The sequence below is a fragment of the Coffea eugenioides genome, chromosome 11 (genome assembly GCF_003713205.1).
Source record: "Coffea eugenioides isolate CCC68of chromosome 11, Ceug_1.0, whole genome shotgun sequence".
NCBI lineage: Eukaryota > Viridiplantae > Streptophyta > Magnoliopsida > Gentianales > Rubiaceae > Coffea > Coffea eugenioides.
The window spans coordinates 541,275-561,408 of NC_040045.1; the positions used below are offsets into that span (position 1 = coordinate 541,275).

The 20,134-nt window shown below is 35.5% G+C and overlaps 2 protein-coding genes across 2 annotated transcripts; both read right to left on the minus strand.

Moving 5' to 3' along the window:
- Positions 1–9,090: 9,090 nt before the first annotated feature.
- Positions 9,091–9,864, minus strand: LOC113751330 (cytosolic sulfotransferase 12-like). Its single transcript, XM_027295300.1, has one exon. It carries the CDS (start codon positions 9,862–9,864, stop codon positions 9,091–9,093), a length of 774 nt encoding a protein of 257 aa, XP_027151101.1.
- A 4,566-nt stretch (positions 9,865–14,430) lies between these two features.
- On the minus strand, positions 14,431–17,028 carry LOC113754311 (protein ALP1-like). Its single transcript, XM_027298691.1, has 5 exons — positions 17,006–17,028; positions 16,126–16,170; positions 15,437–16,044; positions 15,134–15,365; positions 14,431–15,040 (listed from the first exon to the last, which is right to left on the minus strand). Exons 2-5 carry the CDS (start codon positions 16,154–16,156, stop codon positions 14,586–14,588), a joined length of 1,326 nt encoding a protein of 441 aa, XP_027154492.1. The 5' UTR covers positions 16,157–16,170; positions 17,006–17,028; the 3' UTR covers positions 14,431–14,585.
- Between the last annotated feature and the right edge of the window lie 3,106 nt (positions 17,029–20,134).

A 20,134-nucleotide genomic window follows, 5' to 3' on the forward strand; every position in this document is an offset into this window, starting at 1 on the left:
AAGGCATGCTATGTTTACAACCCGATGACCAATGATGCAAGCAATCCACAAAAGTTTTTTAATTATACCACAAAATCATTGAACTTAATAAAATTTTCTACGAGAATCTCTAATATCAGATTTCTTTTCTGCTAAAACTTTAATCCTCTATCCTAAAAATGCTGTTTAAAAAAAATTTTAATTTCAAAAGAAAAAAAGAACAGCAAATAAGAACAGTATTAGGTTGGTATTTCAATTAATAAAAAATAAAAAATAATGTTCATATCTAATATTGTTAGGATCAACATTTCTTCAATTTTAATAGGTGGGCGTGAGCTGTGCTAAGCACCATATTACATTATATACATCTACATATGAACTGGCACTACTCACAATTTAGGTGCTTTGAATTATATTTTCTACACAATAGGTTGGGAATTAGTTGTGCTATTGGATTTAGATGAATGATTATTTAGTCTGATGAGAATTTTGAACCTTTTCAAATGGGTAATTTTTTTCTAATTTAGAATAAGGATTAGATACAATTGTGCCCAAGTTTAAAAATAAGAGTGGTAAGGAATTTTTCAATATTTGTTACACAACAGATTGGGCATTGGCACAGCCAGAACGATTCTAGTAAATAAACTATAACACCTAACACCTTGAACAACATGAGCAAGTTTTTGACAATTCAAATCTCCTCTTTATAGTTTTCTAATAGCTTTTGTAGAATCCAAATTTAAGGTTCTAATAATAATTAGTGCATTTAGGATTATAGAATTGAAGGGATAAAATAATCACTCAAAATATTTAGGTGGAAGAAAAGAAAATAAATAATACATATTAAAATCTCAAACAATGGGAGAAAATCACACCACAATAAAACCTTATCAACCCTTTTGGATTCTCTTAAGAAAATACCTCAACTAATATCCTATTTATAACTTATTGAGACTTGTAAAATAAGAATTCACTTGCATAAGAAATTACCAAATAAGACACAAACTCCTAAATAACATAACTACTAAAAACCTCACTCCAATAAATCTAGTAAATAAATAAAGGGGTTCTTCTAGACTTGGTTCATTTTATCAACTTTGTATTTTGCAAATAATCTTTCAGCAATTTTTTCTTGATCAAAATACTCATTCATATAAATTTATTCATCTTTAGAGTCACCATATTTACCATCAATATAAGTGCCAAAACATAGAAAATCATAGACTGCTTTCTTGGCAAAATTATCACCTCCAAATAATTCAAAAATTCTACTACCATAATTAGTAAAATAAACTTCACATTATCAATCGACTCGAGATATTTTTTTCACTTCTAAAATTTAACTAAAATATGTATGTCTATTTGTGCTTATAGGAGTCGAAATAGAAAACTTTTCGTCATCAACCAAATTTTTAAAAAATTCTGCCTTTATTTAACGATTCATATGCCTAAATAAATCTTATGCCTAAATTCATATGCCTAAATAAATCTTATGCCTAAATTCTAGTTGATTAACCAATCAAATCCTTCAATCTGACAACCAATTCTTCTCTAATTTCTATCATGACATTTGTTGCAATTTGACAATTCCTAGACCAATCTTATGGTCAAATTCTTCACCAACTACGTATTTCAGGACCAACCTCGTGCCTAACTCAATCAACTAAATATTTTTTTTGCAAACCTTGTGCCTTAATTTTGTGACATTGGAAACGCTTAGGACTAATCTTGTAGTTTGGCTCTGATACTAATTGTAGAATCCAAATTTTGGGTTTTAGTAATAATTAATGTGTACTGAAGAGATAAAATAATCACTCAAAATATTTATGAAAGAGAGAAGAAAATAAATAATACACACTATTATTGAAATCTCAAATAATGGAACAAAGTCACACCATAATAAAATCTCATCGGTGTTTTAGGACTTTCTTAAGAAAATACCTCAACAAATGTTCTATCTATAACTTTCTCAGACTTGTAAAATAAGAAATTATCAAATAAAACACAAACTCCTAAATAACTTAACCGTTGAAATCTGCCTCTAATAAAACTAGTAAATAAGTAAATAGGTTCTTCCACACTTGGTTTATTTTGTCAACAGCTTTGCTCTTATACTAATTGGAAATGGCATTCTGATGTTCCACGATGACATTCTCACGTTCCAGTAGCTGCAACAGGAGATAGTGGCACTGGACAATTACGCGGATGCACAATTTTCCTTGTCTAAAATCACATGGCAGCAATGTTTTAAAACCCGGACCGTCAATTGAACCGGTGAAGTGAAAGGGTCGAGGTTCAATCGGTCGGACCGGTTCAACCTCGGTTCAATGAATTTTTTAAAAAATAATTTATATAAATATATATATGCACAAAATAAGACATGCAATAGACTAATTTAAAACTTTATATGATGAAAAGTTTATTATTTTTGAATAACTTAGATTTTCAAAAATAAATTTTTTAAATTATAAGTTAAAACAAATAAATTTCATTTCAATTTCAATTATATCTACCAAAATAATCTTAAATCTATCCCAAAAATATCACAATATTTTGAAATTATACAAAATTCACGTCTATGAGGATTTGACATTGTAAACTTAAATTTTAATTTATGCCTTTGGGATTTAGATATTGCAATTTAAAAAAGAAAGTTTGGAGTTCGAAGGAAGTCAAGAGAATCGAAAATAGAAATGCAAACTTGATAAGAAACAAAAAAATGAGATAAAAGTGAGTGGTTGTAGCATTAAATAATTTGGGTTAAAAAAAATAATTCTTTTTTAACTTTTTTCAAATTTGTGTTTTCAATTCGGCCATTTGACTTTCTCACTTAGTCCATATTCATTGGAAAGAAAAAAATTCTCCATATTCACATTTTTTGTCCATTAGAAAATTGTTATTAGCGCCCAATTATTTATCAATGTTCCCTTATTTAATATTTATTTACCAGTCAGTTAGGTAACAATATCCTTATTCAATGTTACTACCTACGATATTGTTTTGAGATTGTAATTGAAATTAAAATTTTTAAGTATTTTGTTTATTCACACAAATTAAAAAAAAAATCAAGGAGTCATGATGTAATGTGTACAATGTAATTATAAATATTTTTTAAAATAATAATTACTTATCAATTTTTTTCCTAAATACTTGTCTACAATGTCAATTGAGCAAGAATATCCCTACTCAATCTTTTTATCTATTATTGCATTTCAACCATTATTTTATTGTGAGATTGTAACTGAAATTAAAAGTCTAAGTATTTTTATTTATTTTCACAAATTAAAAAATCAAGGGGATTACATTAATAATCAAGGGGAGTACATTAACAAACATAGATATACCAACAATATATTTATGATGTAAAGCACAAGTGTTTCTGATGTAATTAAAATTTTTGAAAACAATAACTTATCTAAACAATTCAATTTAGTTACCAAATTAGATCTTGTTTGGATTGTCATTTTTTTTTAATTTTTTATTTTTTCACAAATTTATTTCTTGATTATTTTTATTCTACACATATTAAATCGTTGTCGTACATTTTTCTACAAAAATTTAAAAAATAATTTGAAAAAGCTATTTTATTAAAGGATTTTTTTAACGGTTGTCCTAACACATTTAATACACCTAATTTATTATATATATACATATACTAACAATTATTACTATCTTTGCATTTATATATGTTTTATATACAAAGAAATAAGTTTGATGTATCTTAGCTTTAGGGTGTTTTTAGTTTTTCATTTAATAAGTTAAGTAGATATCTGCACAAAATAATCATGTCTGCTGCCTATGGTTTAGTGGTAAGGGCTTCTTATGACAAACACAAGGTTTGGTGTTCGACTCTTGGCGGCTACAATTTGGAAATCCATTTTGAAAAGTTTCAAAAACCGCCGGTTCACGGTCTAAGCGGGTTTTTCCGGTTCGTCCGAGTCATCCGGTTTGCAGCGGTTCTTGACTACTCTCCGAGTTTAGCTCTAGACCGGACCGTTGGCCTGTCCGGTTCGCGGTCCAACCGGTTGAATCGGCCGGTCCGGTCCGGTTCTGAAAACATTGCATGGCAGTAGACACCTCTGACTTCTCATCATCCTCAGAGGAAAACGCCTTCAAATGAAATTTCTTAAACCTTTCTTCAGTAACTTGATCCAGATGATCCATCATTTCTCTTTCAAGATAGTTTTGGGAATCACCAACCTGACCTGACCTTCCCTGAAAAAGATCTTGTTTTCTATGACCGGAAACCCGAACCCTGAGTGTGATCCTGTTTTATTCACACACAGATTGCTCAGATTCTTAAAACTACAGAACTCTACCACTTTACTTACCAGGCTTTCACCTTCTTTGTCTGTTGTGAAAGGCAGCCCCAAGAATTCTGCTAATCTCTTTGTATGGAAACAAGGCTCTTTTGTAGGAATAGAACCCACAGGATAAAACAATTCAAGACAAAACTCAAAGTGAAATGAGTATTGCAGCGGAAACGAAAACCGAAGGAACAAAAACAAGGATAGGAGCCGAAAACAAGCAGAGCTCTAGGAGGCACCAATGTATCTTATTCTTCTCAACTCACGGCACATTGGAAGAGGCTACTAGTAGTGGTATATATAGACCACTTAGTCTCCTAAAACTTAGCTTCCGAAATACAATTGTATTTGGACTTAAAAACCACTACCGACTAGGAAACCAAGACCAACAATATAACAATCTTGATTTAACTACTACATAGCCTCCCTTAAATCAAGATCTTCAATTTTCACCATACCGAGCATCTTCTTCAATTTCATGAACGCCTCCAATTTGAGCGGCTTTGTCAAAATATCAACTATTTGATCTTCACTTCTACAATAATCAATGACAATTTCTTGGTCTTGAACTGACACACGAATAAAATGATACTTGATGTCAATATGCTTGTTGCGTCCATGAAAAACTGGATTTTTTGTCAACTCAATTGCAGACAAACTATCACAAAATATTTTGGTAGGATCGTCTTGCTTGTGTTGTAAAAATCCAAGTATTCTCCGCAACCAAAGTGCTTGAGTAGCACTACTTGTGGCCGCCATGTACTCCGCTTCTGCTGTGGACAAAGCAACCACCTGTTGTTTCTTTGAGGACCAAGAAAATACACCAAATCCCAAGTAAAATGCATAACCAGAAGTGCTTCTCCTTTGTATTGTGTCACCAGCCCAATCACTATCAGTGTATCCAACAAGGTTGTTATCATGTGAAGATGAATAAAATATACCGTCAGATTGCGTACCTTGAACGTATCTCAAAATTCTCTTAGCAGCTTGCAAGTGAGACTGGCGTGGAGATTCTATGAATCTACTAATCAAACCAACTCCATAAGTGATGTCAGGTCTCGTAGAAGTTAAATACCTGAGACTCCCCACCAACCTCCTAAAATAAGTAGCATCAACAAAATCACCAGTACTATCTTTGGTTAATTTCAATTTTTCTTCAACCGGCATAATCATTGGTTTAGCCACATCCATCTTAAACTTCTTCAGAATATCACTTGCATACTTCCTTCGTGAGATAAAAATTCCATCATCCAACTGATGAACCTCAATACCAAGAAAATAAGACATCAATCCCAAATCTATCATCTCAAATTGACTAATCATGGCCTCCCTGAATTCAGAAATTAGTTTGGGATTGTTGCCTGTAAAGATCAAGTCATCCACATACAAGTATACAATAAGGACATCTCCTTCAAGGTTGAATTTGATGTACAAAGTGTGCTCATATGGACATCTCAGAAAATCATGCTCAACAAAATAAGTATCAATGCGAGTGTACCAAGCTCTAGGAGCTTGTTTCAAACCATATAATGCCTTTTTCAATCTATATACTATGCCTTCTTGACCCTTTCTAACATAACCTGCAGGCTGCTCAACATATACCTCTTCTTCAAGAAAACCATTTAAAAATGTGGATTTCACATTCATTTTGATGAATTTTCCAGCAATTATTTGCAGCAAGTGACACAATCATACAAACCGTATCAAGTCTGGCAACTAGTGCAAAAATTTCAAAATAATCAATACCTGCCTTTTGATTATAGCTTTTGACAACCAATCTCGCTTTGAAACGATCCACCTCTCCTGTTGGCTTATATTTGGTCTTATATACCCATTTCACTCCAATTGGATTCTTTTCAGGTGGGATAGTGGTCAACTCCCATGTATTATTTTTCTCAATGGCATGAATTTCTTCATCCATTGCACAAACCCAACGATCATCTTTGACAGCTTCTTTAAACGAGACAGGAACACAATCTGCAAAAAGAGCAAAATTTACAATTGCTTCATCAGTTAAATCATCATCTGTGCCAACAACATAATCATCAAATCGGGCTGGCATGCGGTGTTCTCTCTGTGGTCGACTGGATGTCTCAACCTGAATAGTAGAAGTTGAGGGATCACCATAAAAGTGCACAACTTGCTCCACAACTTGCTTACTAGCACTCGGTCCCATAATGGGAGAAATGGATGAATATTTTGGTGATGTCTCAGGATCTTTTCTAGACCAATCCCAAACTCCATGTTCATCAAAAGTTACATCTCTGCTAACAATCACCTTTCCTGTGTTTGGATTGAATAACTTATACCCCTTTGTCTCATGACTATATCCAATAAAAATACACTTATCTGCTTTGTCATCCAATTTCTTTCTTAACTGATCTGGAACATGCGCATACGCAAGACAGCCAAATACCTTGAAGTGAGAAATATCTGGTTTCATGCCAGTCCAAACCTCTTGTGGGGTCTTCCAAAAATGCATCTAGTAGGACACCTGTTCAAAACATAAATAGCACAAGAGACTGCTTCTGCCCAAAAGGATTTAGGAATACCTTTAGAGTGTATCATAGACCTCACCATGTCCATCACAATCCTATTCTTCCTTTCTGCCACACCATTTTACTGAGGTGTATATATGGTTGTCAATTGATGTTTTATACCACTTTCCACTAAATAGTCATCACAAACAAGATACTCAGTGCCTCTGTCAGTTCTCAAAATTTTAATAGAGTAGCCACTCTGCTTCTCTACATAATTTTTGAACTTTTTAAACGCATCACATGCATCAGATTTATTCCTTAAAATATACACTCATGTCTTTCTACTGAAATCATCAATGAAGGTGATAAAATACTTACTACCACCATTGGAAGGAACTTCAACTGAGCATAAATCTGAATGAATCAGTTCAAGCGGTTGATTAGCCCTCCAAGCCTTGCCTTTTGGAAAAGGATCCCTGTGCTTCTTTCCCAAAATACAAGACTCACACTTCTTGTTAGGAAACTCAACAGAAGGCAACCTAATAACTAATTTCTTTCTTTCAAGAAATTTCAAACTCCCAAAATTCAAATGCCCAAAACGCATATGCCATAACCAAGAATCATCACAAGTCATGGAATTAAAGCAAGGTAAATCACCACAGTTAAGAGAAAGAAGCCACAAACGACTACGGTTCATCTTTACCTTGGCAATTAATCCCAATTTCTCATGCCATCACCATATTTAAAATGCAGATCATAACCTTTCTCAAACAGTTGTCCCAAACTCAACAAATTATGATATAAACTTGGCACATAGAAAACATCAGAAATATAATTTGAAAACCCATCTTGCAAGATAATTCTGATTTTTCCTTTTCCAAGAACATGCACTTTTTCATTGTTTCCAAATCTCACAGATGCATGAAAAGATTCATCCAGGTCAGAAAACATCTCCTTTTTACCACACATATGATTACTACAACCAGAATCAATAAACCAATCATTCTTCATAGACTCTTCAGATGTAGAACTAGAAAACAACAAGGTCTCCTCTCTATCACTACTATTTTCAACCACGTTAGCATGTACCTCTTTATTAGACCAACATTCATTCTGATAATGTCCAATTTTACCACAGTTATAACATTGGACATTAGATCTATCATGCTTTTGAAAATTATTTCTTTGATTCTGCTGGTGGTTGTTTTTCTGATCCCTATTAGAATTGTTTCTAGGTTGGTAAGAATAATTACCTCTTCCACGACTAGGAAAGTTACCTCTTCCTCCATGTCCTCTACCTCTGAAGTTCTGGCCCCGTTGATTTGTGTCCATACGATTCACCTCCTCTTTACCTTTTGGGTGATCCACCTTGGCTTGTAACACCTCCTCTACTGTATCCGATGGTTGCTGATTCAAGGACATCTCATACGTCAGCAATTCACCTTCCAATTCAACAAGTGACAAATTGTCAAGGTCCTTTGTGGCTTCAAGGACCGTCTTCTTGGTGTGAAATTTGGCAGTTAGAGATCTTAGAACTTTTTCAACAACTCTAACCTCTTCCAAATTCTCACCATTGGACTCCATATCATTGACAATTTCTTTAATTGTGCCAATAAAATCTTTAACTGACTCCGTGGATTTCATCTGGGCCAACTCAAATTATCTCCTAAGTTCCTGCCATCTGATTTTTCTCACGTTAGCAGCACCTCGATTCGAGTTCACCAAAATTGTCCAGGCCTCTTTTGCCAACTTTGCATGGATAAATTTTTTGGCAACATGCAATTGGACTTGAGTGTTGAGATAGTACATTGCCTTGCAATCCAACTGTCTATTTCTCTCTAATTCTTTAACTGCATCACTTGATAATTCTATACCTTCTATCGGCTCCGTATATCCTGTTTCGACAATATTCCAAACTCCAATATTTTGGAAAAAATTCTTCATCATCGACCTCCAAGCCTCAAAATCGTTTTTACCGTCGAAGATAAAAACGTGACAATTGTGCAAATAATTTGGATCCATATTTTAATTTCTCAGGATCTCAAACAAAGCTCTAATGCCACTTTGTAGGAATAGAACCCACAGGATAAAACAATTCAAGACAAAACTCAAAGTCAAATAAGTATTGCAGCGAAAACGAAAACCGAAGGAACAAAAACAAGGACAAGAGCTGAAAACAAGCAGAGCTCTAGGAGGCACCAATGTATCTTATTCTTCTCAACTCACGGCACATTGGAAGAGACTACTAGTAGTGGTATACATAGACCACTTAGTCTCCTAAAACTTAGCTTCCGAAATACAATTGTATTTGGACTTAAAAACCACTACCGACTAGGAAACCAAGACCAACAATATAACAATCTTGATTTAACTACTACATCTTTCTTCAAGTCTTCATATCTAATAAAGAATACTCTTTCAGGCCATTCTATACTTGCTTTCCAATACCCCAACACATGATTCCAGTATGGTCCATATGGTGAAACACCCTTAGAGAACTTTTCAAATGCCTCTGCTAATGAAATTGGTGGCACCGTTTCGGGTTTCAGCTTGCTGACAAAGTGCCAACATGACACTAACACATCCTTCGGGTCTCGATAAACATAGACAATATGGCAGCCTGAAGATTTTGTCGATTCTGGTAAAGAGGTGTAAGGAATGTGAGTGTGCATGAGAGAATTGGGTGGCTTTGGGTTTACAGGATTCGCGGCGGCATATGATTCCAGCATGGGAACCAGTTTATGAGGGTTTGCCGTTAGCAAAGGATTTTGATCGGGATGACTGATACATGTACTATTTGTTATGGTGAAAAGAAGTGCCTTTAGCCAGGTTCTTCCCGATTTTGGATATGTTGCCAAGAGAATGTCACTTGGTTGTGCCCGAAAATGTTGCTGGAGAATTAGGAGTCCCTTGAGAACTCCCGTGGAATACCAAAAACCTTGGTACAAGTGAATGTGCTCACTTAACCACCCTCTTTCCCTAGGGAGCACAGAGAGGATTTGATCAATGTCATCTTCTTTTCCTTTGTTAAACAATGTTTGTTCATCGCCACCTTCAATGTAGGAAGAAGAGTTTTGGGTCAATGAAGGGATTTCCATGAGGAATTGGAATTTGAATTCTGGAGGCTGGTAGACACTATATTTATGATACGAGATTATTGTAAATAAGATAGTTGCATTAGTACATGTGCAAGCTGGCATTCTCAAAATTCAATCATTCTTCCGAATTCGATTAGGAGGGCCACAACAAAAGAGAGGGCGACATAGAACTGGACCTTACAAGAGAACGTGTGATGGAAATAGTTGGGAAATGGGGTCTTTCCAATTCCACTTCTCTTCAAATTTTGTTACTAATCGATACAACTCCGATGTAGACAGTTACAATTTTGGTGTAAATGTGAATTATAATTGAGTTGGTATAAACTAATAATTACACAAAAAAATATATTAGTTCACATTTTGTAATCGCATCAATTTACACAATTAGACGGAATCTCAATTGGAGAGGCTCCGGCTTTGAAATGGTTGTTCAGGTTTCTCATGAGGGTTCCTCTTGTCATTTGTTTGCAAATGGATGGCTAGTTATGGGGCATGGAGTTACCAAATTTTGCTCGAATTCCTAGAGTACTCTCCTTGGGTGTAGGTCAAGTGATCAAATTCTTTGAATTGCATTTTTTTTTTCAGAATTTTCTAAAAATTTCACTAGCAGGTACCTGACTGATCCGGTGACAGTTTAATCTTCTCTAGATCCTCCTTTGACCCTCTTGGATCTACCTCTTTCCCTTAATATAAAGTAGAAATAGTTTAGGATATAAATTATCGTGTCGACAACATGGTTATGTTCGTGGGGTAAACAAGAGACTTATTAGACGATATGAAGAGTCATTTACAGTATTAGAAAGAATTGAAAATGTTGCTTACAAGGTGCAGTTGCCCAAGGTTCTATCCCAACTCTATCCAATCTTTCATATCAATTTACTCAAGCCATTTTACCAAGACCCACATGATCCGACAAGGAACGTGTAAACAAGGGCGCCTACAAGTGTTGGGGACGAATACAACAAGGCTGTCGTGGAGACTCTAGTCAATAGGGGTGGCAATCAGGTCGCGTTCGAGTTGGCGGGTCGGGTTAAGGTCCAAATATAACAGAAAATTCGCTGATCCGAATCTGACCCGCCAACCCGAAACGGGTCAGGATACCTGACACGAATCCGAAAATTTCGGGTTGGCGGGTCGACCCGAAATGATGCGAAACTTAATTTTAATTTATTAATTTATCATTTTAATTTCCAATAAAATCAATTTCTCACAAAATTAATTACATCATCAAGTAATAAAAATTTAAATAAATAATTTCAAACCAAATCTAAAATAAATTAAACACTGTAAAAGTGTTTTATCCCAAACCAAATATAAAATAAATTAAAACAGCATAAAAGTAAAAAAATAACATAATATATTATTTGTCCAAATATAATAATTTCAACTTCACACAAGTTAAATAAATTCATTTAGGATTAAGTAATTAATGCCTTTGAAAAAAAAGAATGATTTAGTTTAGTTAGATAAAATAATTTTTATATTTATTAAATTATTTTTAATTCGTAAACGGGTCACAACGGATCATATCAGGTCACCACGGGTTGACCCGAAATTGACCTGTTTTCTTTTCGGGTTCATCGGGTTCGACCCGATTATGATCCGAACCTCCGAAACCTCAACCCAAATCTATTAATTTCGTGTTATGTTCGTGTCGTATTTTCGGATCGTGTCAGAAGTTGCCACCCCTACTAGTCAACCGTACTGTCCGGAGAAAAGAAGCAAAAAGTACGGAGGCATAAAAACCCTCTTTTAGCATATTCTCTAAAGATTCGTACTCTTGCTATTGCTACCAGAGCAATCCAAGTTTGGGTTTTTCGAAGTCTCAAAACACTTGGGAGCCATTTTCTCGTTAGTTGTTTGAATGATGGGCTGTGGAAATGGCACTTTAACCAATATGATTTCATTTGCGCCTAATATCATTTCAAACTCTTAGTAAACCGCAGATTTAACCGTACTGGAAATTTGAAAGAAGGATAATGGAGCTGGGCCATCAGGCTGAGAGGACAAGCTATCCGACACCATAAATTTTTTGCAGAAAATGAAACGACAAACTAAAAAAGAAACGAGTATTCTAACGTCAATCCCAAGTAATAGTGTCAAAAATTGACGGCTGTTGAATTTGTATAATAATAAAAATTTTATTTGAGAAAACAAAGATTTTGTATATAGTACCGAGTAGGTCGTCTTCATATGAATTGAGAAAATTTGCTTCTCCTAGAATAAAAATTACGAAGGATTTTAGAAATTTAAAAATGCCTAATTAACTAATTAATAAAGCAATCAATGAAAATAAATAGGAATTAATTCAATAATAGATACGACTCTAGTCAATAGTGCAATTTTTTAGATACAGTTCACACAATCGATCATCGATGCAAGAATAATTCAATTATTCATTGAGGCCGTCGTTTTTCTTCTTTTCCCCGGCAAAGAGTCACGGGTGTTTCTTGTTCTCTCTCCCAAAGTCGCGGCTGAATTCCTCTTTTTTAAAGTACCAATCACATCCCATGCCATCCGTCTACAATTCCTAATTTGTAACTTTTGAGATACACTATACTAGTCCGTTCTAATTATTTAATTATATTTAAGAAATTTAACTTTTTAAAAATAATAATTTGATGGTGATGTTTGTAATTTTTTTATTTTATTTCCACAATTTTAAATTTTAAATTTGGATAGTAACATGTATATGATTAGAAAGAATGATTATATTAAAAATAGAGACTAAAAGATATTTTTAACTTTTTCAACATAATAAATATTTTGAAACATTTTAAAATGATAAATATGACATTTTTAATGAAACGAAGAAAGTACTTCCTACCTGAAAAAGGAAGCTTAAGAAGATAATATCAATTGTTTCCTAATTAAATAATCTATCTACTAAGAAAAGAAATTCTTTTAATCTTTAGCCAAATGTCTCGCTTGGAATCCGACTTTGATTAAGAAACATCTACGCGCAAATTCTGAATCTTCCGGATTTGACAGCAATTTTCAAAAAATTACTCCTTTTATCACTCTCTGCTCCACTTTCATAGAATTAACACCATTAATCAAATAAGAATAAAATCTATTAATTAAAACAATATTTGGCAAATATCAAAGAAAAATATTCATAAATTTAATATCTATCATCATCATCATCATCATTATTATTGTAGAAATTAAAATGACAAAACAATAGCACCACCATTTCTTTTTTTCTTTTTTTTTTGCAAAAAATGAAGGTAGAATGTAGTGTTATTAAAGATGTGATGCTGTACCTTTATCTTCTTCCATTAACTGACATCAGTTTACTTGGCAAGACACAGGTTTGAAAAGCTCCAGGAAGATGCTTTTATATATATGCTTTCTTTGCAGCTGGTGCAGCTCAATCCTACTCAGGTTATATTTTTGCTAGCCACAACTGCTCTCCTACTGTTGGTCATTGCTTCTATTGTCATCAACTGAAGCTGGTGGGTTCCTAAAAAGAAAGGGCGTTAGATAAATTGAACTCAAGAAGTCCTGCAAGAATTATATCATAGAGTTAGTGAAGATAAATTTGCAAACAAGCTGTAATAGCAAGTACAATGCTATCAACAACTATGATCTGTAGTAGTAACTAAGCTGTAATATCCGCTCTCGAACCCCAATTCTTAGTCCTTAACTCATATATGCATACAACTGCAATATTGAATTTGGTTATGGAACACCCTTTTTTTTTTTTTTTTAGTGTAAGCAGAGTATTCAAACCCGAGATCTCTTGCTTACACTCCCTTCCTCCGTACCATCCAACTCATCCCTCCCCCGGTTATGGAACTTGAATTAATGAGAATTCAGACAGTTGTTTTGGCTCTTTAGATAAATTAACCATGACTAACAAATTCGGGTTGTGAATATCAAAAGTGGATTAGGTTCCTCAGAAGTGGATCCTGTCCTACAAATGAATTTAGTATCCAAAACCATGGACAATTGTAGTATTCTGAAGACCAACCAATGAGTTTTTTACAAAATGCAGTATCCAAAACAATCCCCCAACGTATATGAGGAATTTTACAAGATTTTTTTTGTGCTTCTAGAATCTTCAGTAAAAAAAAAAAAACAAATTATGGGACAAGGAGCGAGGAAAAGAGAATGAATTTTAGTTGGAAGAAATAGGACCTAATGGCATCAGTTTACATGCAAAAAAAAAAAAAAAAAAGTAAGAAAATGCAGAAATAAACAAACGAGAAGGCATCATGAACCTACAAAAGTTACTCTTGATCCATATTACAAATAAAAAAAAAAATTAATGTGCCTATACATTAGAAAACGAAAACAGATTAGCTTTGCAACTTGTTAGTCATATGCATTTATACCAACCACAAACCCTGTGTGACTAAATATACTAACTTTTTTTTCCCACTAAAATACAAATATTCATACTAAAGTACAAGTATTGTAAGAGTGAGCTTTGAACGAGGAAAATGACTAATAAACGCCAGATGCACACCTTGTTACCCCTCATTCATACAATTGAAATTAGTGGGCCAGACAAAAATAGTTCAAATCCTTTCCACAGGTTACAAATCTTTCCATGTTTCACCAGATTAGTAGTCCAGACAAATACTAGTCCAAGGGATTACAAATCTCTTTCAAGCAACAACAAACATGGACTTCATAGCTAAGCATACAGTTCATATTCTGCCGTGGAAATTTTGATGTCCTGTCCACAAGCCACTACACAATAGAAGACCTAATTAGTAATGTCGATGAAGGTACATATGGTCGGCCATTGCCCGACGCACCTCATTCCACTCAGCCATGTTTTGTTGCGACATATTAATTTGCTGTAACCCTGGGACTTGGTAACCATCTTCATAAGCATCTTCGATTTCGATTGCTCCGGCAGCAGCCCCAGCGGCAAAATAGTCGTCATTCGACACTTTCTCCCTCATGAAGTTGTGGAGAGCACAACAAGCAAAGACAATGTTGTTTTGAGTGGCAATGAGATAATTCTGCATTGGACCTTTGAGTATTGGAAATCGCATTTTCAGGACATCGAAAGAGCGTTCAATCACGCTTCTAAGTGATGCTTGGCGGCGATTGAAAAGGGATTTAGTTGCACGCGCTTGTACTGTCCCCCGGGCAGGCCTAAATGGTGCTATAAACCCAGGCATATTGGTATATGTGGCGTCAACTAGGAAATATTTATCTGCAAATCCACATTTCCACACATGTATCATTTTTTTGGAACAATTAAATAGACTGCACGAATAGGGGACTAGTTAGTATAGACGAAGCATACCCACTGGTGGCATGGGAAAGTTAGACTCTGGAGCAACCAAAGCCTCTTGTAGCACCCGTGCATCTTGTGCACTGCCTTCCCAATCACATTGGACATAGACAAATCTCATATCATGATCACAGGCAGCTAACACATGCTGAGATAAGTCTCTCCTCCTCTTCCGGGTAATGGTCCGGTTCTCAGCAGTGAACCAGGCTGAGATGTGAGTTCCGCCTATTGCCCCAACACAATCCTATAACACGAACATTAGTATTACTCCTAACCATTGACCTAAAGTAAATTCAAGAACAGAAATTAACTAACCTTGAACCAGGGATAAAACATCTCGCTGTTCAGAATCCGTGGATGAGTTTCATTGTAATTCCTTGGTCTGATTATATCTCGTCCTAGCCGCACCAATGCTCTAAGGCAACGCCTCACAAGTTGATCAACTGTCTCCGGGGAATGTTTAAAGTGTTCAGATAGAAGCCGATGGCATTCATTGTGGCTAAGGCATACCAGTGCAATAGCCTTTGACTCGTGAATTCCCACCCTCAGTGTGGGGTGCTGCTGCCAATAATTCTGTTCGACCAACAAATTACACAGGTGCAAGAACAGGGGAACATCCATGCGCAAGTTCTCGAAGATCCTGTCCCGATGCCCGTTTATAAGCTCGATTACCCATTGTTGCCTAGATAATGCGCTATCGCGATACCTTCGTCTTGGAATGTGCAGCAGTGGGTCAAACAGAGCTAATCCTAATAGCAAAAATGCTAAGAAAATCAACTCATCGTCGGAGTGGTCCGCCAAGTTCATGCCATGGAAAGGTGTGAGATTATCCCTGCAGTAATTAGTAATACACAGCTGCAAATCATTTTCTCCACAAGCTGATTCGGCAGTAGAAGTACTGCGTGAAGGGTCTTTTTGCAACCCTGCAACCATTAAGTGAATACATTAATCCTGTTCCATATTTCCCCACCCAAACATATAACCACGAATGCATTACTGCATACCCTTCAAAGCACGCCTCCTTAGTCGGGGCATGTAATATTGACACCCTATTCAGCGTTACCAGAACACCACCAGTGGAGGATTTGGTGCCCAACAAGTATATAGAGATAACCCAAAAGCAAGAGCAATAAACAAGTTAATAGCATGAAATGATGCAGCTATTTCACAAGAACAGCCAGCCAGCTAATTAGATATATTTTTTCCAGCTAATTACTCAGCAAAGAGAACAACAAAATTTGATGGAATTAAATGGATCGCTAGAAGAGCAAATCTACATTATCAATGTGCACCAAAGCCAAATAAGGCAATCAAGTGGCCAGCAGGGAGATTTCTACTTGAGAGCTGAAATGGCAAGAAACAATATAGACATGGCTGATGTAAGCCATCCATGCGCAATTATTTCAATGGCATCATAAAGAGCGCAATTCACAGTAGAACTTGACAACTGGATCAGAAGTCAGAAATGCAGTGAAGAAATCCCGAAACATTGACCAAATCCACTAACAACTGTTAACCCAAGATGAAGTTTGTGCATGCTGTTAAACGTTGTGAGAATAACATAACATGCTTCAGGCAAACATGGGACTAGAGAAATGTTCTCGACAAAAATGGAGATATTGCACCTTAAAAACCAGTGTTCTGGCCATGCGGAATATTAGGAAGAAGCCTCGTCGCTTTTTTCAGATGCAATTCCACGATTCTTGGAAGAAGATGTCAGAAAAGCTCAAAGATAAATACTACTTTCATAATTCAAGAAGGACATTCTCTGAGGAACTCTCTCTCTCTCTCTCTCTCTCTGTGTTGATGCTGGAAATCAAAATGGGAAAAGAGAAAAAAGATAAGATAAAAACAGGACCCAAAAGAGGAGGGCTGAAAGCAGACCTTGGAACTTCACCGGAGCCCGAATTGGTTTTCCAGAAACCGGTTGAGGTTAGTAGAAGTCTGTTGCCGTCACTCGGATGACTGCCACGAGGGAGTGTCTTCGATGACAGATCTACCGAGAACTGAGACGAAATTCATCGATCGGGGAGTACAAACCTGGAACAGATGCACACCTTGACCGGCGCCGACGGCAGCTTTTCACTGTGCTCAACCGGGTAATGAATTAAATTTTGGACAGTCGAATGGGGATTGGAGAAGAAATTGGCGGCCAAATACAATAATGTGTTTTTAAATACTTAAAAACGACGTCGCACAAAATTTGGGATATTCTATGATATGTTTTGCTCACAAAGCCCATCCATTTGTTTTTCGCATTTCTATTTGGATTAGTTATTTTTGAAATATTTTACTGTATCAATGTATGTGAAAAATTTTTACTGTAAATGTTTTTTATAGTATTTTTGAAAATATATTTTGGAGTATTTTTAAAATTTAAAATTTTAATGGAATATTTTTAAAATTTTATAAAATCTTACAACCACCTACCACTATCCCACCTCTCACCTCCCTTCCTCCCTCCTCCCCCACTCTCTGGTCGAGCGGTGAGAGGGAAGGGGGCAGTAGGAGAGACGTGGGGAGGAAGAAGGAGTAGGAAGAAAGAGGGAGGAGGAAGAAAGAGGGAGGAGGAAGAGGAAGGGAAGGGGCACCAGGTGGTGGTGGTGTATTTTTTTTTTTTTTGTATATTTGGAATTGTTTTTGTTTGTATATTGCTGTAGCATTGCATATAAAAAATTTGTTTTTCAAAAATTAAGGAATCCAAACGGAGACACTTTCCTACATTTTGTGTAAAAATAGAACATTTATTTTTGTCTTTTTAAAAATATGATTGAGTTCTAAATTATTTAAAAGTTTCACATTTTGTCTAGCAACCAGTAATTAAACTAAACAATTCACTTCATAATATGACTTTCCAATATTTATTTATTATATTACAAGTATTTTTTATTTATTAAAAATTTAGAAATTTTTTAGGGCTTTTGCCCTGCGCCTTAGGGTTTTTGCCCTGTCTAAGTACACACAAAATGCCTCGCCCAATATTTTTGTCTTTTGAAACTCGGGTAATAAAAAAAACTAGAATTGTCTCTCTTAGTAGGTGCCTTTTCTCTCTCTAGTAGAGACCGAGTCACTTGGGTGGGTGTTTCTTGAACCTTTCAAAATTCAAAAATTCAAAACTCCCGTACTTTTTCTTCTTCATTTAGTTTCCTTTTGCAAATCTCAGTAGCTTAGATCTACCTCAAATTCAGCAATCAATGGAGAAATCAAGGAACAATTCTGCATTATTATGATTTTGTCTTCGTGGTGTCTCCTTTCGATAGGTAGTAGGATGCCATGCTCTGTGAGACCAAGGATGCCTTCTATAATTAAAATATAGATCTGTTATCTACATCAGTTTTCTTAGTTTTTTGGAGCCTTTCATTATTGTTTTGTTCTTTTTAGTGTTTCATTTTCTCTATGTTGTGATTTCTTGCTAGGATAGTGTTGCTCGTTTCTTTGCTTCTTGTGTGCTTCTGTAGGTTCAATTTTCTTTGCTTTTAGCCTCTTTTACAAGATCTAATGTGTAGTGAATTTGATTGGTTGATTATTTGGGGATTCCTGTTGTTTGAGCTAAATGGCTGAGAATTTGGAACAGGTTTTGAGAAACTTTGTTCTAACTAATGAGAAAGCTAATGGTGTTCAGCTGGATGGTAGGGATGCATATCAGGGGATCGCAAATTGTCGGATGAGCATTATTGGAAAGGTTTTTGGAGCGAAGACTGCGGATATCACAAGTATTAAAAGTTTTGTTAGAAATATGTGGCCGTTTGAAAATAATTTGAAGGTAATTGAGATTGGGATCAACATGTTCCAGTTTATATTTAGTTATGAAAGAGATATGAATAGAGTTCTTAATGGCAAACCATGGATCTATGATAACATGCCTCTAGTCAACTTACCATGGAAGGAAGGGGTGGAATAGGATGAGGGGGCTTTTTCAAAGACATGTATCTATGTCCAATTATGGAATTTACCTATCCATTGGGTTACAAATGAGGTTGGAAGGAAGATTGGGAGGCTTTTTAACAAGGTTTTAGAGGTTTTAATTCCAAATGAGGGAGGGAAAGATGGAAAGCAAATGAGGTTTTAACAAGGGAAAGATGAAGTTGGATTTGCACAAATCTTTATTAAGAGGAACAATGGTAAAACTAAATGGAATTGCTAGTTGGAGAGAATTTAAGTGTGAGAAATGCCCAGATTTCTGTTATTGTTGTAGGATTATGAGAAATAATGAGAGAAACTGTAAAGTGAAAGGTAGTAATATGAGTAGGGAATCTCAGTATGGGGCCTGGTTGAGGGCTAGCAATTCTAGGAGCCCAGTGAAAAAGTAGAATAATAGGAGGAATTCAAATCAGACTGAGAATTATGAAGCTACCAAGAAAAAGGATATAGGGGGAGGAAACTTAGAATGCCTGATGTTGACCTGGAAAACGAATGAACAACAATTGGAAAACCATAAGAGGGGTTCAGTAGTTAGGGAACAAGAGGAAAGGGAATATGTTCCAAAGGAGTCTCAAGAAGATATTGGTATGACAGCTCAGAAAATGCACAGGAGAAGTAAACAACAAAATAAGGGGAAGAGCGGTGAGACAACGGTGGAAATGGATCAATTCAATATAAATGACAAAAGGATGGAGCAGGTCAAAAGCACAGAGTCATTGGTAAGGAATGTTCAATGTGACAAGGTAGAATATGACATGATGTGGATTGATGAATATGATCCAGAAAAGTTGGGATCGAGTAAAGGGGGTGGGAAGAATACTATTGCTAAGAGGGAGCAGATTACTTTGAATGGAGGGAAGAGTCAAAAAGCTAGGACATACAAAAGGAATAAAGGATAGAAGAGGTTAGTTCATGGTGTAGGTAAGAAAGTGCCTCTTTCTGAGAAAAATAAGGGAATGGAAATACAGTATGAGGGTAGTAAGAGGAAATAGATGGATGGACAAGGGAAAGAAAATGTGGGGAGGAAATACAAAAGTAGAAGAAATACAGAAGAATGAAAGGAGATTTAGTTTCGGAACATACTAAAGAGGT